The following is a 24110-nucleotide window of genomic DNA, read 5'->3' as shown; positions in this document are numbered from 1 at the left end:
CTATAGAGCACTTTACTCATCTGAGAGAGTACAATGTCCTGAAATTGAACTACAAGCCACTGGAAGTCCCGCTAGGCTCCTCCCGGCCCTGACGTTTCCGGAGAGGAGCCCCAGCCAATCTCCTCCACAATCGCTACGACAACCCAGCCCGCACACTTTGGTCCTTTAACACTAGCCTACACACTGGACCTCGATCTCATCTATCTTGCTGTCGACCCTCTGCCCACATCTTATCTCTGGCCTGGACCTCTCTCTCCCACCCCAGACCAACTCTCTCCCCATCTTCAGAGCCTTATTAAAATCACATCTACCCAAAGAGCCCTTCCCTAAGCCCTCATTTCCCCTACTTCCTCTCCTTTCTGCCTCACCTACCCATTTGGATCTATAACCTTTAAAAACCCGTTATACACTCCAACCTCAGCAACTTAGATGGACATATCTGTAATTTAGTTTTATGACCGGCTCTCCCTCCTTGTGGGCAGGGAACGTCTCTGCTCACTCTCGTATTCTACCAAATGCTTAATATAGGGGTCTGCACAGAGTCAAGTGCTTAATAAATACCACTGATTGATTCATTGATTTAAAAGCCACTTCAACGGCTGATGCAGAGTAAGAGGGTTGGTTGAAAATGAATGGAGTTGGAGCCTGAAAGACGTCATACTTCAAAAATAACGGTGTCTTCTCAAAAAGCAATTGCTGAGTTTAATTATATTTCTGCTGTAAGGATAGCGCACATATTACTTTTCTGGACAAAGGCGAATCCAAATAACTCTTCCATGAAATACTCCCAATACAAAGAAATGACCATCCACTTATAGATTAGAATAGATAACGTAACTGTACCAAGAAAAATCAATTGAGTTGCTGGCAAGGCACATTAATTCCAGACACCTCCTAGAAAATATCTGACTAGAGCTCCTAAACTCTCTTTTTTTTATGAAGGTTCTCAGCATTCTGTTCTATCTCAATGTTGGTACACGATTCAGGTCTTCAGCAACTGGCCTCCTGGCTCGCTGGACCACACCACTAGGCGAGAAATTGTTGGGGCTTGTTTCGAGCTTCCTCGGAACGGTTTTTCAGAGTGAAATCCAGCATCTTCCACAATAACCGGTTAGAGGGCTATGCCATCCCCCCACACTGTGAATGTCATAAGAATATCATTAGTTAATCGATGCTTTTTGAGAATGCACGATGTGCAGAACATTGCAGTAAGCAACGCTTAACCTGAATCCAATGGAGCACTCAGTAAAGTACACGGCCCATAGCAAGGGATTAAAACCCACAATAACAGCACTTTGGAGAGAACAATCAACTGAGAAGACAACTCTGTCCTTAAACTTAGAATCTAGCAGGAGGAGATAGACTAAAATAAACGACAGAGGGAAAAAGGAAAAGCAAAACACAAGTAGTCAAGCATCAATACCATCAAAATAGATAGAATCATAGATATATACACATCATTAATAAAATAGAGTAATAAATAATATATACAAATGCACTCAAGTGCTGTGAGGAGGGGAAGAGGGAAGAGCAGAGGGAGGAGTAGGGGCAGTGGGGAGGGAAGGAGGAGCAGAGGGAAAGGGAGGGCTCAGTCTGGAGGAGGTGAGCTCTCAGTAGGGCTTTGAAGAGGGGAAGAGAGTTAGTTTGGTGGAGGTGAGGAGGGAGGGCGTTCCAGGACAGCGGTGGGACGTGGGCCAGGGGTCGATGGGGGGACAGGTGCCAATGAGGCACCGTGAGAAGGTGAGCGGCAGAGGAGCGGAGTGCACAGGGTGGGCTGTAGAAGGAGAGAAGGGAGGTGAGGTAGGAGGGGATAAGGGGATGGGGAGCTTTGAAGCCCCAAGGGGAGTTTTTGCTTCGTGTGAAGGTTGATAGGCAACCGCTGGTGGTTTTTGAGGAGAGTGGTTTTGGTGGAGAATGACATACCCAGCCCTTTTAGGTTTTGGAGAAACTAAAAAAAAACCCAGAAAACTTCCACAAGACCCCTGTGTTGGAGGATATTACTTTAGGCACTTCTGGTCTTCGAGGTTTTAGGGGAGGCTAATACCACCAATGACATTTATTGAGCACTTACCGTGTGCAGAGGACTGTACTACGCGCCTTGGAGAGTGCCCCTGCCCACAGAGAGCTGATATAATCAGCTAAGTTTTTGTGGTACTGTACCATCTGGCCGTTATAGGCCAAAACCCTGCAGGAGACATATTAGGAAAAATAACCTTAGTTTTCCAAAACAACAACTGTAGTCAAATACCAAGACATGTCGAAAATACAGTGCATACGGACATTTTGCCATCAAATTTTTAATGGCTAGAAAATGATAGCGTTTTGAATATGATTCCTGTAAAACTTTTAACTGAAATTAATTTACAGTCCATCCTTCAATTCTTTAAATGAGGGACTGTACTCATTGGGGCTTGAATACCTTGAAAACACAACTCAATCAAACTCTGGTTGTTCTCGACACAAAGATTAGACTGTAAGCCCGTCAATGGGCAGGGACTGTACCTGTTGCCGATTTGTACATTCCAAGCGCTTGGTACAGTTCTCTGCACATAAGTGCTCAATAAATACTATTGAATGAATGATCACCATGAAGAAACATAATAGGAAGAAATTTCTCAAAGCCCTGCCTTTCCAGGAAACCTTTCGCCCTCTACACCAAGAAAATGCACTGTATAGCCCAATCGTGCTAGTTTAAACTGATTTCAATCTACTTCAAGGTGGCTACTCCAATAGCAGCGTGTGGCTCAGTGGCAAGAACCCGGGCTTGGGAGTCAGAGGTCGTGGGTTCTAATCCCGGCTCTGCCATTTGTCAGCTGCTGATTTTGAGCAAGTCACTTGACTTCTCTGGGGGAGAAGTCTAATCGGGGGAGTCTGAGTCTAATCGGGGGAGACAGATAAAAAAATGTTTATCACTAACAGGACTAAAACCAGTGATTAATAATACTGGTATTTGTTAAGCGCTTACTATGTGCAGAGCACTGTTCTAAGCGCTGGGGGAGATTTAAGGTAATCAGGTTGTCCCACGTGAGGCTCACAGTTGTCATTTTACAGATGAGGTCACTGAGATACAAAGAAGTGAAGTGACTTGCCCACAGTCACACAGCTGCCAAGTGGCAGAGCCAGGATTCAAACCCATGACCTCTGACTCCCAAGCCCGGGCTCTTTCCACTGAGCCATGCTGCTTCTTAGCTCTCCAATGGTGAATTTAGGAGATTGGAGGTTTGCCCACTCGTTACCCAAATCCTAACTTTTCTTCTTTCCCATGTTTCCATCTAATGACTTGCCCACTTGTTACCAAAATCCTACTTTTTCTTCTCTCCCACGTCCATTAAGATTCAGTCAGGGAGCTGAATCGAGTTTTGCGTTTCTAGTATTTCATCAGCCTAGGCCTGATGTTAACTTCATTTAGGGAAAGGTCAGGAGGGAAAGCGTCCAGTGCTTCAGTCACGGAGACTCAGAGACCAGCTTGTAGGAAGTGGCCCCCGTTGACACATTGAGGAACACTGATCAGAGATCACCTTTTGGACGGTCTCCACGCCGGCCTGTCGGCTCTTTCGCTCCTGGAGTCCAGGGTTATGGATCCAGGGGAAGACAGCAATAGGGAGGAGTGGCCAAAACCGCAGGAGGGGCGGCAAGAAGCAGCACCGACGGAGTCCCGGAGCCCGGAGGTGGGAGACTGTGCCGTTGAGTGAGGAAGCAGAGGAGCTCCGGGAGAGCTAAGGGTTTCCCAACCCCACTCGACCGGGGCAAGGGAATTTGGGTAAGAACAGTGACCTTGGCTTTGAAGAACTAGTTCCTCGCGTGAGAACTGGCTAGAGCATCATTCAAAGGGAGGTTCTTCGAGTGACTCGAAAATGAAGACACACTGTGCTTTAAAGACAGTTCTGTCAATGTTCGCTGGTCCTAATAAAATCTATATCCAGATTTGTCGCATGTTTACTCCGTCACCTCGTCCCCTCCAACTTCACCTCGCTTCTCTACTACAACCCAGCCCACACACTTCGCTAAAATAATGCTCATCTTCTCAGTGCGCCTTGATTTCTCTTTCTCGCCGCCGACCCCTCGCCCGTGTCCTGCTTCTGATCTGGAACACCCTCGCTCCTCAAATCCAACGGGCAATTACTCTCCCTCCACCTTCAAAGCTTTATTGAAGGCACTTCTCCTCCAAGAGGCCTTCCCTAAGTCTCGCTTTCCTCTTCTCCCACTCCCTTCTGCATCACCCTGACTCGCTACCTTCGTTCTCCCCCCCATCCCAGACTTATGTACATATCCGTTAATTCATTTACTGATATTAATGTCTGTCTCCCCTTCTCTAAGCTCGTGGTGGGCAAGGAATGTGTCTGATTATTGCTGTATTGTACCCTCCCAAGCACTCGGTACAGTGTTCTGCACACGGTGAGCGCTCGGTAAATACGACTGAATGAACCAACGGCCTCGGAAATGTGGTTTCTGTAAAATGGATCAACCGATCATTCACAGAAATTCACTAAATGCCATTATAATCTTAATGACTATTACGATTACTTTTTGGTCATTCAGAAAATGAAAAACATATCTTACTACACTATGACTTAATTCCTCTAATTACCACAAAGCATACATCATTTTTCCATCTCCATTTGCAAATAAATGCAACGCAAATTTCGTCAAGCCGCTACAAAATGATTTCCTCACGAAGACAGGATGGTTTATAAAAATATTGTTTATTTAACAAGTCGGAAATCTCCTTTTGTTGAACATACAAAAATATTACAAGACGTACATTTAACTGATATGTATTCAATTAAAGTTTAAATCCCTGAAGAAAACCCAGGCACTTCTTTCGAAGCAAACACTGCCAAAAATATTTTTGAATGGTAGCTTAGTAAATGGAGCGTGATATGCCCAATTGGATTTTCGCTTGAGATCCTGCTGTGTTATTGTCCTCACTGTATTTTCGTCCCTCTAGCGCGTGATCCTTGTGGGAAGGAATCATGCGTACCAACTCTATCGTATTGTACTCTCCTAAGTGCTCTGCACACGGAAAACACTCAATAAATGAAAAGTCACAGTGGTTTACTCTTTTTCAAGTTCTCAACAAAATTACCTCCCGCTTCACTTTGCCCCGAAACGGTTCCATATAGTAGTCCATTGCATAGGGACTTCCTTGTAGACACAACTGTAAGTAGAGAGATGTATATATACCTCTCGGTTAGGAAACGCAGCTCTCGATGCAGGAATGATGAAAATTAGGATTCACTTAATAATAAGGCGTGAACTGTGAGGAATGGCCACCTTGAGAAGAAGGAGGTGGAGGGGGTGGGGGAGGGGGAGGGGGTGGAGGGGGAAACTGGGAATAAGCGGAGCTGTTTGAGGAAGGAGGGGGCATGTCCGGCACTGGCCAACTCATGTTTAAGGGTGGAGGTGGGGGAGGCGGAAAATGATGCAGGTCAAACACTGGAGGAGGGAAAGGGTACGGTGGCATAATGGGACTGTCAGGAGGAGGAGGAGGAGGAGGAGGAGGAGGAGGCGGTGGGGGGAGAAAGGCTAAAGAAGATTCATGAGAAGCCATGTGTTGGGAAGGGAAGTACTGTTGAGGTGCTGGCCTGGGATAGCAGGTCTGAGGATATCTAGCCCTCGGAAAGCCCCGCGTGAATTCTCTGTTCTGGTATCCTCTTGGGTGTTCCGAAAACAGGCGCTGAGCAGACCAATGCTGGCGTACTTCTCCGTAATTCCCACCTGTGGGAAGAGGGGAAAAATAACATCGGGTCCGGTCTCGGAAACACCAGATCAGCTTCAACCCCAAAGTCCTTGTCATTCAGCTATTCTGTAACATTGACGAAGCTCTGCCAAAGACTATAACCTTATACAGATGAAGGGTCCCCCTGCAAGATTTTCAGGGTCCCGTTCATAGAAGAGATGAGTTTAATTAAAATAAATCTTAAAGGCTTAGCCCTTACTCCTAACAGCAAATGAATACAACTCAGTCAAGAGTAATCGAGGTAAATGTTTGAAATAATTCCTGGGAAGTCTAAACAAAGAGATTTGATTAAAACATCATTAGAAAACATAGGACACTCACTTTTCTTCCCTGAAATGGAGAAAAGATTTCCCCGAGTGTGTCCTGCTGGTTCAAGAGGAAATGAGGCTAATAACGGTGAACGCGAAGACTTCATTTTAATTAAAAGTTCCATTTTCTTTGCATCCTCTGAATCATTCGACAGCAATTGGGAATAATTCAAGGGTGAAGGGGGAAAACCACCTCGGGATGAGAAGGCTCTATTCTTCTCCAGAGAAAGGCATGGTTTGCTGTCTCCCTACGAAGAACGAGGGAGTAAGAAAAGTCCGGGTGGTGGACTCAGGAGTGCAGGCACCCACTCGAGAGGCTGAGCCTTCCTGCACGGTCAAGGGGATGAGCACCCCGAGCGATTCTCTTTAAGGTTCAGGAGCTCCAGGCAATCTCGTTTGGCAGACAAGCCTGTGGCTGATTACCCGGAGTCTCGTCTATTTTCAGATATTTTCCATTTTCTGGTCTACTTTCTATTTTTTCTAGGAGAAAGCTCCTCTTCGGTTTAGAACGAACCTCGGAACAGTAGAGCAACCTGCCTATTTAGTTCTTTGGGGCAATGGGGTCTTGGGGAAAGGGCCGTGAGGACTGAGTTCTAATAATAATAATTCATTCAATCGTATTTACTGAGCGCTTACTATGTGCAGAGCACTGTACCAAGTGCTTGGAATGTACAGTTCGGCAACAGATAAGAGACAATCCCTGCCCAACAACGGGCTCACAGTCTAAACGATGATATTTGTTAAGCGCTTACTATGTGCCTAGCCCTGTTCTAAGCGCTGGGGGAGATACAAGATCATCAGGTTGTCCCATTTGGGGCTTACAGTCTTCACTCACAGTCTTCATCCCCATTTTACAGATGAGGTAACTGAGGCACAGAGCAGTGAGGTGACTCGCCCCAAGTCACACACGGTGAAAAGTGGCGGAGCGGAAATGGAACCCAGATCTCTGACTCCCAAGCCCGGGCTCCACCCGCTACGCCACGCTGCTTCCCACTGGGCTGCTGGAACTTCATTTCTCCGTGCCGCAGTTTCCTCATCGGTAAAGTCAGGATACTACAATCTACCTCTCGTTACCTCACAAGGATGCTGTGAGGCTTAAACGAGATCACTAGGAAGCACTTGGGAAATACCAGGGTTCCGAGTATCATTATTATTGCTCCTTGCAGACTGATGCTTTTGAAGCCGCACAACACTAAACCCGCCTCCCAATGTTCCCGGGGAGCCCTGACCACAGCTCAACTGCACATCAGTTGTTCCAATTTGATTCTACAGATTGTCTGCTTACTGTTGGCTACTGCTGGAGCGGATTGACGGGACAAGGGAAAGAAAATGACCCCAGGGGAAAGCAATCAACGATTTAATAATTCACCAGACCAACAAAAATAAGAGGGGACAACTTGGCTTCCCCTCTCACAAGCCTTCCGGGCACCTCCCATCCCCACCTGGGCCCCAGACACTAGGGCTGACAGAAACCAACTAGATAACGCATCTAAATTGCAAATCCTTAGCTCGAGGCCAAAGACCTGACTGATTCAGAGCGCTCCTGGACTGTTTAATTTCAAATTGAAGTTTCTGGCATTCGGTTCCCTCTACGTGATCTCGGGACATAGCATCCCAGCGCGATAGTGTAAGTAATTCGTTCTCCTTATAGAATGAACCGGAACGTCTTTGTAAAGTACCCTTTTCTGAAGGTGGATGGGAAGAAGGAAAGAGACACGAAACCTCACCGGCAATCTCAGGAGAGTGACTGTTGAACGGCACGCTCCCGGGCCGATCAGATTAAATCCCGAGAATTTAATTTCACAGGTGAACAACGGGCACCACTGCTCGCCAAAATTAACCACTACACACAAACAACGAAAACAACAACAAAAAGACCACATCCCTGCCCACGTGATGACAAGTGAATGCTTTCCACACTGAACTGTCAATGACCCAGCAGTAATTCTCCCCGTTTTGTATTTTGGTCAATGGGATGGAGGCTACGGTTGTTGACTGCAAGGTTTCTGCAATTTAATATTTTTTTTAATGGAGCTTTTTTCCCAATGCGTACTAGGCCCTTACTACGCTTTGCATAGCTAACATCTACCATTTTCAGAAACACGCACATATGGCTTTTATGAAAAGTCCTATTACAACTTCCACGTTCAAATCGATACGCTCAACGCAGTAATTTACCTATGCCAGACAATTCAGTGGGTTAGTTCAAATTAAGCATTTTAATGCATTCTGCAGCACAGAGCGTGAGCAGTAAAGGGTCATTCGTCTCACTAATTTTTATCAACATTTAGGGTGATGGTCATTAATACACCCTGACCTGCCAGATCCGGAAATAGGAGCGGGGTGGGGTGGGAGAGAAAGTTTAATAATAATGTTATAATGTTGGTATTTGTTTCGCGCTTACTATGTGCCGAGCACTGTTCTAAGCGCTAGGGTAGACATAGGGGAATCAGGTTGTCCCACGTGGGGCTCACAGTCTTAATCCCCATTTTACAGATGAGGGAACTGAGGCACAGAGAAGTAAAGTGACTTGCCCACAGTCACACAGCCGACAAGTGGCAGAGCTGGGATTCGAACTCATGAGCCCTGACTCCAAAGCCCGTGCTCTCTCCACTGAGCCACGCTGCTTCTCCAGCCATGCTGCTGCTGCTGTTTAGTGAGAGACACATCTTTACTTCAGGAACACATGCAGCAAACGCATGTACTGTGGTCTTCAGCCCCCAGCTGTGGCACGAAGATGTGGAAGCACAGGACCGAACCGCAAGTGTCCAAATGGGCAACCGCTTGGGGAATTCAGTACGCACCTGACCCGCAGCTGGCACCCCAAGTTGGCTCTTGATACCCAAACTCATTAATACCAAACCTCAGGTTTGCTAATATGCAGAATCCCAAGTTCCCTGGCATGGAACACTGGTTTTGTCCTAATTCTGATTCCTGGAATGATTTTTTTTAATTTTTAACAAAAAAGATTGGAAAGGATTTTTTTTAAAGGTGCGTTATTGGCAGAATATTTACTGAAAAAGAGAGTCACGACAACATTAACATCCATCCAATCTGTGGATCAGTGGGATGTGTGCGATCTCTCGCATTTGCTCATAAGAACAGCACAGGGTAGTATTTCTTAAATGCTTACCATGCCTACTATTTAGACTGTCAGCCCAGTATGGGACCTGATTATCTGGGACCTACCCCAAGCACTTAGCACAGTGCTTGGTACAGAGTAAACACTTAACAAATGGCACTATTATTATCTTGGCAAACACTGTAGTAAGCCTTGAGCTAGATGTAAATTCATCAAATTAGGCAGAGTCCCTGCCCTACATGGGGCTTACAGTCTAAAGGAGAGGGATAGCATGAAATTAGTCCCCTTTTTATAGACGGGAAACTGAGGAACAGAACTGTTAAGTAACACCCAAGTTTCCACAGTAGGCAAGTGAAAGAGCAGAACTAGAATCCGGGTCTCCCGACCCCGGGGCTGTGCTCTTTTTACTGGGCCGCTCCGCTCACGGCCGCGGTGGTCATTGAAACCCCCTGGGAGAGAGAAAGTGACGAGGGAATTCTCCGTGAAATTCTCCTTTATACTCCTCACTATATCAACGTAACACCAACGGAACCAGGGGTGCCAGAAGAAAAGTGAAAGCAAACTAGGGAGCCGAGTGGGGCTAGGAAACTGCCCGCATCAGCACAACCTCTGGAAATAGGATGGATTTTCAGAGCAACTACATCAAGAAATGTCATTTTTAGCAGGCTTCCCTCTACTTGCATTCCAAACCCTAAATCGTTACTCACTCGGATCGTTCGATTCAGGTTTCAGTTTCTTTCTTCCTTGAGACTGGGATTTTTTCCTCTGTCTTGCTTCTTTCTCTTTTTCATCATCACTGAAATCCAGAGCCTGGGAAAAGTAATCAGAACCGTTTGGTTGGTTTTTTTCAACCACATCACCTGTCGGTGGGCAAATCCATTCTTAGCGCTCAAAGCTCAAAGCAATGTTTCGGGGGTGTGCTCGTGCTATAGGAGGCAACCTGCATGAGGCTTGGTTTATACAGATTTGGGACAAAGGAAAAAAAGGTCTAAAAAATTGTTCAGAAACAAACCTGCCCCACAGTTAATGGGCTAGAGTTGACAGAGAGTGTTTAAAATAGAGACCAAGTAACACATTCATCCACTGGAACAGGTTAGTGAGAAAGAATGTCCTTCTTTGGAGGCCTTTTAAGAGTGGAACTCAGCACTCTTTCAAAAGATCCCTATTCATTACACTGGTTTTCAAAGAGTCCACAGATTGCAAGTATATCCCCTGAGCAGACAATGGCATTTTTCTGCTTCAGTGAATACACAGCAGCAGTTCTGTTCTGTTCTACCATGACAATGTAACCGCAACACTAAATCGGCATCTCCTCTTAATGAAAACGGCAACTCCTCACAACAATAGCATCGCAGTCGGGGACGCAAGCAACTTGGGGCTTTTCTTCATAAACGCCCAGATGATGTGGTAAATAGTAATGCGGCAATTAGACTTCAATATTCATTCTTGCTTGCTTACGATTCCACTCAACCAGGCGCTGTCCTTCTAACCTCTACTATCTGAAATTACATCCGACAGCTACAACATAGGGAGAGGGGGACAGGGGTCTCCCAGACCCGTAATAACAAGAGTTTACGTGGAATATGTACATAAATCTATAGTAACCAATTCCATGACATGGTAGGAACCGCCCTACTCAGAAGTCAGACGCACACAAGTCACACCTCCCTTTAATTCTTTAAAATGCCTTGCTCAAACCCCAATTTCTAGATCACGCGTCGGCAACCCTCTTCCCCCTCCTTCTAAACCTTTTTGAAAAGAACTTTTAATAAATACTTTGGAGAAAGAACTTTATCCAAATTTATCCAAATCTTCCTCCAAATTATCTTTTTTTATATATTTATAATTTTTTCACTTGTGGTCTAGAAGAAAACTCTCAGGTGCCTGTGACAGCTGGGCCGCTGAAGAACATCTTTGAAGTTTTACTGTTTTTCTATTTTGTTACACAGCTCAATAAATCCTGAATCTTGCCAACAGATGACCCTTTGAAAACGAAAATACGCATGGTTCACCAGAGCTGGCAACTCACAAGCTGTCAAAGACGGATAACAATAGGGGGATATCATATGCCATTACTGAGGGGCAGCTAAGCTGCAGGGAAAAACTAACAACGGCTGAACCTGTCTCAGGGAGGTATTTGAGCTTCTTGGTGGGCATATTCCCAGAGTAATCAGGCTTTTATTAACAGAAGCCAAGGGACTTCCAGCGTGCTACATAAGTCTCTGGAAATACTGAATACCAAATACCTTTCTGATCCCATTTCGATCGCTTTCAATGCAGAAATCTCTTTTAAAGTATCCCCACCGAAAATATAATTCAAAAACCAACTTCATAAGAACACAGAGACTAGATCAGGATACCATCGGGGAAGAGGTTTGAGATTAAGCACCGGGCTACTTCTAAGCATAAACCTCAGTCAGGTTGTCATGTTACTGAACCCTGAAAAGTAAAATGCCTTGCCTGAGTCTTCAGATACTTGCTCACCAAAGGGGAAGCGCTTGGTCTCTCAAGGACACCTATCTCCACGTGGTAAGTAAGACGATCAGGCCGTTATTTTTAAAGCTCCCAAGGGGATACTAAATGGAGTTGGGAGGCCCAGACCCTGAAAAACTGAAATTACTTTGAGGGGGAGAGATGGGGAGACACAGATTTATATCGAGAGAAAGGGGGGAAGGAAAGGGGGAGATATATATATATATAGATATATGTCAAGAGAAAGGGGTGGGGAGGCGGGGGAGAGAAAGTACGCACCAAGAAAGGGGTGAAATGGAGCCGAGACCTACCCGGGTTCGCTAAAGCTCCAAAGCGTGGTAATTTTCAGGCAATCTCAGGGATTCACAGTTCTAGTCAAAAGACTATTACCAACGTAAGGAAAGAACAAGTTTCCCTTTCATTTTTTTTTAGCATGGAATTGGATTTGAAGCTCCACACACCGACTGCCTTCTTAAGCTGTCACACTGTTTCACCGTAAAAGGGCAGGGAGTGATTCAGGTGGCACGCTGCGCTATTTCATTTACAACTGTGAATTGCTGTCGCTTATGTGTCTAAGAGAGGTGGTTCCATATCTAAAACACGGTATGGAGTAACACTGAAATTAAACCAGGTTTCGGGTGTAGGGTCAAAAGATACATTTTGCCCACTAAGGCTCTAGCGATAGAATCATTAGGCAAGTTCCAGCCAGCTAGCACTTCTTCACAGACGGTACAGCAAGGGGCTAATTGCCCTATACTTACTTCTGGAGGTGGCTCTTGATCATTCTTCCACGATGCATCAGATCCTCTATCTCTACAAGAGGAAAGAAGAAAATAAAATGCGACCACGAGTTACTATTTCTCTACCTCTTAGACTGAGTTCCATGTAGGGGAGGGATTGTGTTCTATCTGCTTCTCTGGTTCCAACTTCAGGACTTAGCAGAGTGCAGGGGTGGCCACCCTTCAATCAGTCAGTGTCACTTACTGCCTGCTTACCATGTGCCGAATTCTGCACCGAGTGCTTGGGGAGGGCAATACAGTGCTATTTTGGTTGCCAAAATCCCTGGCCTTAAGGAGCTTGATCGTGGGGCGGAAGAAGCGCAATCGAAAAACAGAAGCTCAGGGACGTAGGCACAGTGCTGTCTGCTGCCGCCAGAATCAATAATTCACTCAGTCGTATTTATTGAGAGCTTACTGTGTGCAGAGCACTGTACAAAGCCTAAGCGGCACGTTCCCCGACCGATCCCGAGCTGCACACTCACCACCCCTAGCACAGCGTTCCAGAGAGTCGGCATTTAGTCGTTACCACGATTATTGGCTCACGTCACATAACATCAGCTGAATTATAGCCTCCGACTGTTCAGGCTCTCTAAAAGAAAACACGCACTGCTTTTTCACAGGCAGGGAATATCCCAGGAGCTATGAGGAGGTTTCGGTGAAATAGTAATGGAACTTATTTTTCCCTTGAGATCATTCCCGGTGAGAAACGTGCACCTCCACAAATGAGAGGCTCAGCCCCCTAAAAAACTATGATCAAATTATCCGGCAAAATAAAAGGCTTAAATGTTTGAGCCCGCAATAAACGCGACAATAAAAACTGCCCAATTTGTGTGCCCGCGCAAGGACTATGAACATCCTAAAGAGATGGCTTAAAGAGAGGGAAGGGGTATATTGGACCAGGCAGGCTGACCTGACAAAGTCTTCCTTCTTCGCTTCCCAGAGGGGCCCTCAGGTTGGTTGCTTTGGGAATTTCTTTACTTAAAAATTATGTGGAGATGAGTCAAAGAGGCAGTCCTATCATCAATCATCAATGGTATGATTAGGTGTCCACTATGCGCAGAGCACTGTACTAAGTGCTTGAGAGAGTGCACTGCAACAGAGTTGGCAGACACGCTCCCTGTCCGCAGTGAGCTTACAGTGTAGCAGAGGTGGGGACGGAGTGGGGGAGATTGAGAGGGGGAAAGTCATCAGTTTTTGCTCCTTTTTTAAAAAAAGGATAATTAATTATTTCAACTAACCTATCTGCTTCTCAACGGTTTCTTGCCTTTCCTTTCCTATAAGCAGCTTCACTGTCCATTAGCGGTATTTCGCTGGAACAAAATTGCTCTAAAGGGAGAACGTGAAAGTCAGATTTATGGAGAAAATACACAATTCTACTTTTGTGACCTATCCTCCATTTGGAGCAGGAAAGAATGATCCTTGACTCTATTCATGGCCAAAAGATTACAATTTTCACTGAGATATTCTGAAGATAACACATCCATTGCACAGGTCTTATTAATAATGGATAGAATATTTTTGAAAAGACTTTCCTCATGACAAACTAAGGGAAAAATAAATTGAGCTTTTTCTTTTATTTTTCCCCTACGATCTCATTTTAACATTTGCTTTATACAAGTTGGCTTATGAGCAAAAATAGTGTGCTTTTGTATATCTTCAGTCAGACAGATGTAATCATCTTTCAAAATTCTTCAAATCTCCCGGCTCTGTCAAGACAAAACTAATGAGCCTGGAGTCATCGCTGAGCGTAAATGTCAAAGAACATCAATTGGGTTTTTACAGAATATAAAAGTTTTCAATTAATTGCTCTGGCTGCAACAATTTTAGCCTTCAGTAACCTAACAAGCATCAATGTTTCAACTGATTTAGACACTAAAATATAAGGAAAAGTGGATTTCTAAGGCATGGTTAGCACATCTCTTCTCCATTAAAGTGAATGTGCATCTATGGGGTAGTGATTGAGCATCACACTTCCCCTCTTCAAAGCCTTACTTTGCTCCACCATAGCACCCACTGCCCCTCTGTATTTTGGCCTGAACCCAGGCATGGAAGTGGGGAAAGTTTCTTAGACAACATGAACCTGCATGGACTCCATCTTGAAGGTGCTCGAAAGAAATGGCTTTTGCACCTGCTTGTAGATCAGGTGAGTGAAAAGAACAGCACAAGTTTTCCTTCCCAAGTTCTGCGGTAATGCAACCCTCGCGTTATGGAGCTGGGGATTCCATGACCTCTTTCTCGGTGGGTGAGGTCCACAATTCAACAACTGGCTTGGTCACCTTTTGTTTTGGGGCACTCAGTTCTGTTACCAAGTGATTTCACTCGACGGCAGATTTAGGAATAGTCTTCAGACAACGTGACCCTGTCTCGTTTCAGCACGGTGAGGGGTGGGAAAATAATTACATCACCAGGTACTTGTCCAGAAATAAACCTGCCAGGTCATGTTGAAGACGTAACTTCACTGTGTAAAGAGTTTAAAAAAATAATAATTTACCCTTTCTTGACTAGGGAATAAAACAGCAGAGTGCTTAGTCAATCCCGACCAGTCCCGGTCTTGACGTGATGCATGAGGCAGCAAATAACTCAAGCACTCCTGATGCTGGAATGACTCAAAAATACATCAATGGTCTAAAATATCACATGTATCGAAAAGATCACAAAAACTGGAAAAATCAGTCACGTAATGAATAGTTCTTTCTCATACATGAAATTAGGATTACTTGCACAAGTGAGACACTGTATCCAGTCAGCTCTTCTACTTTTCCATCCAGAATCAAGAAAAGGGAGAGCTCGGATCGTGACGTGTCCCCGGGAATGAACGACTGGATCGTGAGCATTGATCATTTCCCGGAGCAGGTGACTGCTTACGCAAAAATCACTTTAACCTAAAGTATTTTTGGCATTAAGCTTTCCCAACTTCCAAAGTAGCAGAACCATTCTTTCCCATTTTGGTTTGGAAAGGAATGATATGAAATGTGCTGCTTCTTGATGAAAGTAACTGACGTAGAGAAAAAGATAAGTAATTTCATACTTTAGGGGAGTAGGAAAAGGGTATGAAGTGGGTATGAAGTACTTATAACAGTGCTGGACACCAAGTAAGCGCTCAGTAAATAAATTATTGATATGAAAGATGAAATGCTCCACTAAATGACTTCCCTCACTGCAAACATCGAAATCTTGAGGTTAAGGAGAAAGCGCAGAGGAAAGAGAGGGACGGGAAATGGGAGAATCTGTGTGGGGAGTCCCAAGCTCTAAGTACAGTGTTCTGCACAGAGTAAGCGCTCAATAACACCATTCACTGACTGAAGAGAAGAAAAGCTAGACTTGGCAGCAGCAGAAGCTGCATAAACGACATGCTTTACTGTGGGGCCGCTGTCCTGAAGGAGAGAAACAACGTGGCCTAGTGGGAAGAGCCCGGGCCTGGGAATCAGAGGACCAGGGGTCTAAATCCTGGCTTTGCCACCTGTCTGCTGTGTCACCTTGGGCAAGCCACTTATCTTCTCTCGGCCGCAGTTTCCTCAGCTGTAAAATAGGGATTAAGGCCGTAGGGCCCGTGTGGCACAGGGACTGTGCCGAACCAAATCACCTTGTATCTACCCCAGCATTTAGAACAGTGCCTAGGGAACGAAGGGGTTAAATATCATAATTATTCTTATTCTTATTCCACGGGAAGGGTGGTTTCACAAAGAAACTCCTTACCACTGGCTTTAAATGACTCAGTCAGCTCACCCTTCATACCTTAGCTCACTGATCTCCTACTAGATCCCAGCCAACGGAATTTGCTCCTCCAGCACCAGCGTACTCACTGTGCCCCCATCTCATCTATTTTTGCCACTGACCCCTTTCCCACATCCTCCCGCTAGCCTGCAACTCCCGTCTCTTCCATATACGCCTGACCGCTGCTCTCTTGACCTTCAAAAGCATGAATATTAAGGTCCTGTCTCCTCCAAGAGGCCCTCCCTAATTAAGCCCTCTTTTTCCCGGCTCCCTATCCCTCCTGTGTTATCTACGTACTAGACTGTGAGCCCGTCATTGAGTAGGGATTGTCTCTGTTGCCCAATTGTACATTCCAAGCGCTTACTTCGGTGCTCAGCACACAGTAAACACTCAGTAAATCCCACTGAATGAATCGGTGACCTTTGGGGATTTGATAGTCACCTAACCCTCAACCCCACGGCACTTATACGCATATCTACAAGTTATACATTATAAATTATTTACTTCTACTAACGTCGGTCTCCCCTTCTAGACTATAAACTCGTTGTGGGGAACGTGTCTACTAACTCTGTTGTACTGTAGTCTTCCAAGTGCTTAGCTCAGTGCTCTGCACATAGTAGAAGCATTAATAATAATAATGATGTTGGCATTTGTTAAGCGCTTACTATGTGCAAAGCACTGTTCTAAGCACTGGGATAGATACAGGGTAATCAGGTTGTCCCACGGGAGGCTCACAGTCTTAATCCCCATCTTACAGATGAGGTAACTGAGGCACAGAGAAGTGAAGTGACTTGCCCAGAGTCACACAGCTGACAAGTGGTGTTGCCAGGATTCGAAGCCATGACCTATAACTCCCAAGCCCGTGCTCTTTCCACTGAGCCACGCTGCTTCTCTGCATTCAACAAAAACCACTGATGGTGACGGTGGCCGGCAGGCTCACAGTCATAATAACATTCTCAATCTTATCCTGACTGCATTATAGCCCAAACACGTCATGAAAACACAGGTTACAGCACAGCTTCATATTCGGTTACCAAGAACGCATGATTCGAGTATAAAATCTAGTTATCTAAATCACAGTTAGTCCCTATTTCCCCTCTGATGCCCTCTAAAATTAAAAAAAAAATATGGAAAACTTACTGCTTTAGTTTCTCTGTGAATATGTACTGAGTGAAGTCTTCCATCGATGGTGCAAAATACATAGTATCCTTTATTTTAATATCCTTTTTTTCAATGTGTCCTGAAGAGTTAAAGCGTAACACATAAAATGGATGTGAAACAGGACCAAATATCTCAAAGACCTGTAAGAGAAAACCCAAAGAAATGGCAATCAGATGAAAGGACGATAGGTACCCGGTGCAACTCTGAAATACTGAATTTTAACAATAATCCATACGGCTTATATTTTCGAGGTCATTTTTAATTTGAAATTGGAATAAAGAAAAAACCTGCTGTAAAGAAATCTTATTGACAATACTCTTTCTGTGAGTGAACAAGAAAGCTTACTAAAAAGCTAGCTTCTGCTTCAACTTGTCTATTTAATCTCCTGAAACCTCACTGTAAAACACCAAACCTTTTGTGCTAACAGTGAGAAGTATTGATGAAAGTAAAGGAAAAAAAAAATCAAAGCAGAATTTAAACAGGTGTAGGCAGCTTTGGTAGCCCCTGATTTGGTTCAAACTCTGAAGTAGCCATAGTAAAAGAAAAAAACAATTCACCATAGGGTAATAATAATGTTGGTATTTCTTAAGCGCTTACTATGTGCAAAGCACTGTTCTAAGGGCTGGGGGGATACAAGGTGATCAGATTGTCCCTCATGGGGCTCACAGGCTTCATCCCCATTTTACAGATGAGGGAATTGAGGCCCAGAGAAGTTAAGTGACTTGTCCAATATCACACAGCGGACAAGTGGTGGAGCCGGGATTCAAACCCATGACCTCTGACTCCCAAGCCCGGGCTCTTTCCATTGAGCCATGCTGCTTCTCTACCTTCTTCACAGAGGCAATGTGATTCCTCTGCTTTTCTCTTCAACTTGCAGTGAACTCATAGCTACAGGCTGGAGGATTGAGACTGGGAAGCCTGCACTTATCAAGATGCTTGCTTAATGTTCATTCTTTTAAATGCATATGCGAATAATAGTTATGGAGTAGTTTCTTCGGTACTATTCATGCTCTTCAGATATCTGGTTCAGAAATACACTTCCTGTAAATATACCCATTCACTTAGTCATACTTTTTGAGTGCTTACTGTGTGCGGAGCCCCGTACTAAGTGCTTGGGAGAGTACAACAATAAATAATCACATCCCCTGCCCACAATGGGCTTATATTCTTAATGGGGGAAGACAGACATCAATATATAAATAAAACTACAGATCCGTACCTAAGCGCTGTGGGGTTGGGGGCGGGGAGAGAACAAAGGGAGCAAGTCAGGGTGACACAGAAGGAAGTGGGAGAGGAGAAACAGAGCGGGGCTTAATCTGGGAAGGCCTCTTGGAAGAGACGTGCCTTCGATTAGGCTTTGAAGCAGGGGAGGGTCATTGTCTGTCGGATTTGAGGAGGGAGGGCGTCCGGCCCGGCACAGAGGCGGGACGTGGGCCGGGGTCCGCGGCGAGACAAGCGAGATCAAGGCACAGAGAGGAGGTTAGCGGCACCGGAGGAGCGAAAGGTGCAGGCTGGGTTGTAGAAGGAGAGAAGGGAGGTGAGGCAGGAGGGGCCAAGGTGGTGGACTGCTTTAAAGCCTCGCTTCTTGAATTTCTAAAAGAACGAGGTCACTGATCTGCAATTGCCAAAGATGTACGCTCCACGTCAGTCTGTCACTTGATGGGCAGGACTCATGCGCTCCCGAGTGTCAGGACTACAGGATTTTAAGGGATTTTAGAATTAGGCTTCAAATTTCTAATGGTGTAGAAACTTCTAATCTCACCTCTGGAAGGAAAATGGGACTGATGTGAGTTAAGTGACTTAGCAGGGTGTTTTGTCTTTTTTGGGGGCCTGCAAAATGGGGACTTATGACAAAAGGGAGTACCTGAGACTCAGTATCCTTAAACAGGTGCTGAGAGCCAGGACTCGAACTCAGATCTCCCAACACCTAGTCACTTAGCAGTGCAGACTGATTCAGGCCAGCTAAGTGACACTCATCAGTAGCTCTTTTAAAAGACGGATGGAAAAAAGGGTAGAAAGTGACCAGCACAGTGACATTTGGAATTAGCCAAAGCAGTGGTTGTTGTTTTTTTTAATTAAAAAACACAGTGAATTGAAATAAGTTTCCACGGGGAAGAAAAAGGATCATCTTCAAATGTACAAACTGACTCCCCGTTTTTTACGAACCTTTCCAGCTGCGTGCCGGTTTCCTTTAAAAATGATACTCTCTTCATTAATTGGAGGTAGGTCAGTTAGAGACTCAATAATTACTAAAAAGAAAATGAAAAAATCCAACGGTTACTTTAAAAATTGATGAAAGACAAAAGTATACCAAGCCATATTAAACGTTAAATCGAGAATTTAAACCTTAATATGGAAATTTATCCGAGACCTAAATCGGGCAGAATCCTGGAAGAGAGAGGTGATTTGACGAAAAGAGGTAACAAAGTGCACGGTGCTGTGCATTTTTTGCTTAACGCGACAGCTGTGATTTAAAATAACCCCGGGAAAACAGGAAATTAAAACAGCCCCACTTTCACCACAAAAATCGATTCGTTTTTATTAAAATAACAAAGTTGCGTTAAGTATCTTCCAAGCCATCTTTACTCCGACTGCACTTAAGACACAGAGAAAAATCCAAGTCTTTGGGTAGTGTGCCTGAAACTCTTCCCTGTTATTACATAAGTTCACTTTAAAGCACTGCCTCGCCTCCTGCCCTGGAATTTCACAGCTTCTATGGATACCATTGGCCAGCTCTTCAGAGAAAGCAAAATACTTTCTCTGATGTTATCAGTGATACAAGCTGCTGTATATGCAGCGTGGCTCAATGGAAAGAGCCCGGGCTTGGGAGTCAGAGGTCATGGGTTTGAATCTCAGCTCTGCCACTTGTCAGCTGTGGGACTGTGGGCAAGTCACTTCACTTCTCTGGGCCTCAGTTACCTCATCTGTAAAATGAGGATTAACTGTGAGCCTCAAGTGGGACAACCTTAATACCCTGTATCTACCCCAGCGCTTAGAACAGTGCTCTGCACATTGTAAGCGCTTAACAAATATAAACGTTATTATTATTATTATTATTATTATGAGTTACGCAAATTGTTTCTAATAGGCCCAGTACTACTCTATCAGCCTCCTCGCCGACCTCCCTGCATCCTCTCTCTAGTCTTGTCCATATCTCACTCTGCTGCCCAGAAAATGATCTGGGCACATCCCCCTAATACTCATAAGCCACATCAGATCGAAACTCCTTACCATCGGCTTTAATCAATCGCATTCATCGAGCGCTTACTGTGTGCAGAGCACTGTACTAACCGTTCGGAAGAGTACAAGTAGAACCGAATTAGTAGACGCGTTCCCTGCCCACAATAACAAGCTTAGGGCATTCAATCGGCTCTCCCCTTCTTCTCTTACTTCAGTGATCTCCAACTAGCCAGCCCACACACTTCACTCCTCTAATAATAATAATGATAACGTTGGTATTTGCTAAGCGCTTACTATGTGCACAGCACTGTTCTAAGCGCTGGGGTAGATACAGGGTCATCAGGTTGTCCCATGTGAGGCTCGGAGTCTTAATCCCCATTTTACAGAAGAGGGAACCGAGGCACAGAAGTCAAGTGACTTGCCCACAGTCACACAGCTGACAAGTGGCAGAGCTGGGATTCAAACCCATGACCTCTGACGCCCAAGCCCGGGCTCTTTCCATTGAGCCACGCTGCTTCTGTCTAACCTACTCACTCATCACCTGGCCACATCTTCTCTCTGGCCTGGAATTCCCCCAGCTTTTATCACACCCCACACCCCACCATTCTCCTCACCTTCAAAACCACCCTGAAATCATATCTTCTTCAAAAGACCTTCCCCCCTAAACCCTCATTCCCACTACTTATTCTATCCTCTGAGTCACCTATGCACCTTGATCTGTATCCTTTAAGCACTTAGTATTCACCCCACCTTCAACCGCACACCACTCAGATACATGTCCTTATCCCCTGCCATTTTCCTATTTGTATCTATTTCAATATCTGTCTCTCCCTCTTTTAAAATTTTTATTTTATGGTATTTGTTAAAGCGCTTACTATTTGTCAACCACTATTCTAAGCACCAGGGTAGATACAAATTAATTAGGCCAGACACTGTCCCCGTCCCGCGTGGAGCTCCCACTCTACGAAAGTGAGAGAACAGGGATTTAATCCCCATTTTGCAGATGAGGAAACTGAGGCATGTGCCCAAGGTCACGCAGCAAGCAATCGGCAGAGCCGGAGTTAGAACCCAGATCCTCTTTCCATCAGGCCAAGCTACTTCTCTAGCCTAGAAGCTGCTTGTGAGCAGGGATCATATCTACCAACTCTAGTGTGTTGTCCTCTCCCAAGTTCTTAGTACAGTGCTCTGCCCACAGTGAATGCTCAATGAACACCACTGACAGATTAATTATGAAGCACACCAAGCCATAAACAATACCTATTCTTTTTTTAAAAAAATTGGTATCTGTTAAGTGCTTACAATGTGCCAGGTACTAGACTAAGCACTGGGATAGATCTAAGATAAGAGGTTGGACACAGTCTATGTCCTACAGGAGACTCGAAATCAATCTCCCATTTTTACAGATGAGGTAGCGGGCACAGAGAACTTAAATGATATGCCCAAGGTCACACAGCTGGCAAATGGTGGAATGGGGATTTGAACCCAGGTCTGCCTGACTCCCAGGCCTGTGCTCTAACCACTAGGAACCGCTGCTTCTTGAGGGTAAGCAAAAGTCAAGGTGTTATCCCTGTGGGATCGATAATTCTCTACTCATGAAACATAAGATGCGTCTACTGTGGGACTGGCCAATGATTCATGCAATTCCCTATTCTGTTCCCGATAGCGGCAACGTTAGGCTTAGAGGACTTGTGTGAGGGATGACTCCTCGGTGATAAAAATAATAATAACGTTGGTATTTGTTAAGCGCTTACTAGGTGCAGAGCGCTGTTCTAAGCGCTGGGGTAGAGACAAGGTAATCAGGTTGTCCCACATGAGGCTCACAGCCTTAATCCCCATTTTACAGATGAGGTAACTGGGGCCCAGAGAAGTGAAGTGACTTGCCCACAGTCACACAGCTGACAAGCGGCGGAGCCGGGACTAGAAACCAGGTCTTGCTGAATCCCAGGCCCATGGCCTTTCCACAAAGCCACGCTGCTTCCGAGGACCGTGGAAGCAGCTTCAGAGCAGAAATGTGTTTACTATTATATCTATTTTTCAATCATACATAATTAAAGATTTATGGATTTTAATGTCTTCCCCTTTAGTTCAGGGCAACCTTGGTGGCACGGACACTTTCAGGGATATAGAGCTTGCACCAGTAAACAAATGCACTACACGCCAGAAACACACTAAGGACTCAAATCCTTTTCCACACACAGGTGCAGAGGTACTGATAATTCCAAATCATTTAAATTTAACTTTTAGTGTTTTTCTGGACTTCTATTGGGCCCCTTTTCTACCCACACCACATAGTACAGAATGGAGAGAAACAGCCTCCTTAGGGAAGAATGTTCAAGAAATAGGGTTATAAGCGTAAACTTAATGTTGACCCGCTTATTTGGGGGAGAAATAGTTGTGGGAAATTTTCAGTCATTCAATTATTGATGTCCAATCTTCTAGGTTGAAAATCCTCTATGGTTCTCACCACTGAATTCTCAACTTGGACGATAAATGACAGAGTATTTATCACACACCTGTGTGCAGAGCCCTGAAGTAAGAGCATTTAAAAAAAAAAAAAGCAGCATGGTCTAGTAGAAAGAGCACAAACCTGATAAGAGACCTGGGTCCTTATCTCAGATTAACCATCTGCCTGCCGTGGGACCCTAGGCAAGACACCTAAGCTTTCTGTGGCTGTTTCCTCATCTGGAAATGGGGATTCAATATTCATTCGTTCATTCCCTTGTATTTATTGAGCACTTACCATATGCAAGGCACTGTCCTAAGCACTTGGGAGAGGGCAATGTAACAATAATAATAATAATGTTGGTATTTGTTAAGCTGTTCTAAGTGCTGGGGTAGATACAAGGGAATTAGGTTATCCCATGCGGGGCCCACAGTTTTCATCCCCATTTTACAGATGAGGTCACTGAGGCTTAGAGAGGTTAAGTGACTTGCCCAAGGTCACACAGCTGACAAGTGGTGGAAGCGGGATTAGAACCCACAACCTCTGACTCCCAAGCCCGGGCTCTTTCCATTAAGCCATGCAAACTGACACATTCCCTGATCACAACGAGTTTACAGTCTAGGACTGTAAAATATCTGAATATCTGTTTCTGGGGCACGAAAGGAACAGAAGCCAGAATGCAGGGGGTCAAGGGGGGAATTGGAGGAGGGGAAATGGAGGTGGCGGTGAAAATCACTCACTCAAAGAGTTTGGAAAGTCATCAGTACATTGCTCTGCACACTATAAGCACTTAGTAATACTATTACTATGCGTAATAATGGTAAAGTGTAACGTAGCCTGGCCTAGTGGAAAGAATACGGACTTGGGAATCAGAGAGCTGGGTTCTAATCCAGCTATGTAAATTGGAGCTCCCCCCATCACGCGAGACAGAAGGGAAGGAAGAGAATTCAGATGGGTTGGTACAGGCGAGAGAACACTGAGGGAGAAAGTTCTCCTTAAATGATCTCAATGAGCAGTCAGAAGTTAGGGAGGCAGAGGTGGGGCCTGGAAGCCTGGATCGGAGTCAGTAAGAGCAAAAATATAGGGCACTACTGAGAAGCAGCATGACCTAATGGGTAAAGAACAGGGCTTGGGAGTCAGAAGGACCTGGGTTCTAATCCTGCCTCCACCACACGTCTGCTGTGTGACCTTGGGCAAGTCACTTAAGTTCTCTGTGCCTTAAGTTACCTCA

General features: G+C 45.0%; 1 protein-coding gene across 1 annotated transcript in view; it reads right to left on the bottom strand.

Moving 5' to 3' along the window:
* Window positions 1–4684: 4684 nt before the first annotated feature.
* NAF1 (nuclear assembly factor 1 ribonucleoprotein) overlaps window positions 4685–24110 on the bottom strand; it is a 55472-nt gene continuing 36046 nt past the window's right edge. The window contains exons 5-9 of the mRNA XM_029077077.1: window positions 19423–19505; window positions 17236–17396; window positions 12364–12415; window positions 9838–9940; window positions 4685–5718 (exon numbers count right to left, since the gene is read on the bottom strand). Of these exons, the coding sequence (XP_028932910.1) occupies window positions 5240–5718; window positions 9838–9940; window positions 12364–12415; window positions 17236–17396; window positions 19423–19505 (878 nt within the window). The 3' untranslated portion in view covers window positions 4685–5239. The remainder of the gene's footprint in view (window positions 5719–9837; window positions 9941–12363; window positions 12416–17235; window positions 17397–19422; window positions 19506–24110) is intronic.

The sequence above is a fragment of the Ornithorhynchus anatinus genome, chromosome 12, assembly GCF_004115215.2.
Source record: "Ornithorhynchus anatinus isolate Pmale09 chromosome 12, mOrnAna1.pri.v4, whole genome shotgun sequence".
Lineage (NCBI taxonomy): Eukaryota > Metazoa > Chordata > Mammalia > Monotremata > Ornithorhynchidae > Ornithorhynchus > Ornithorhynchus anatinus.
Note: the sequence above shows the minus strand (reverse complement) of the source record. Positions and strands in the feature narration are given on the sequence as shown.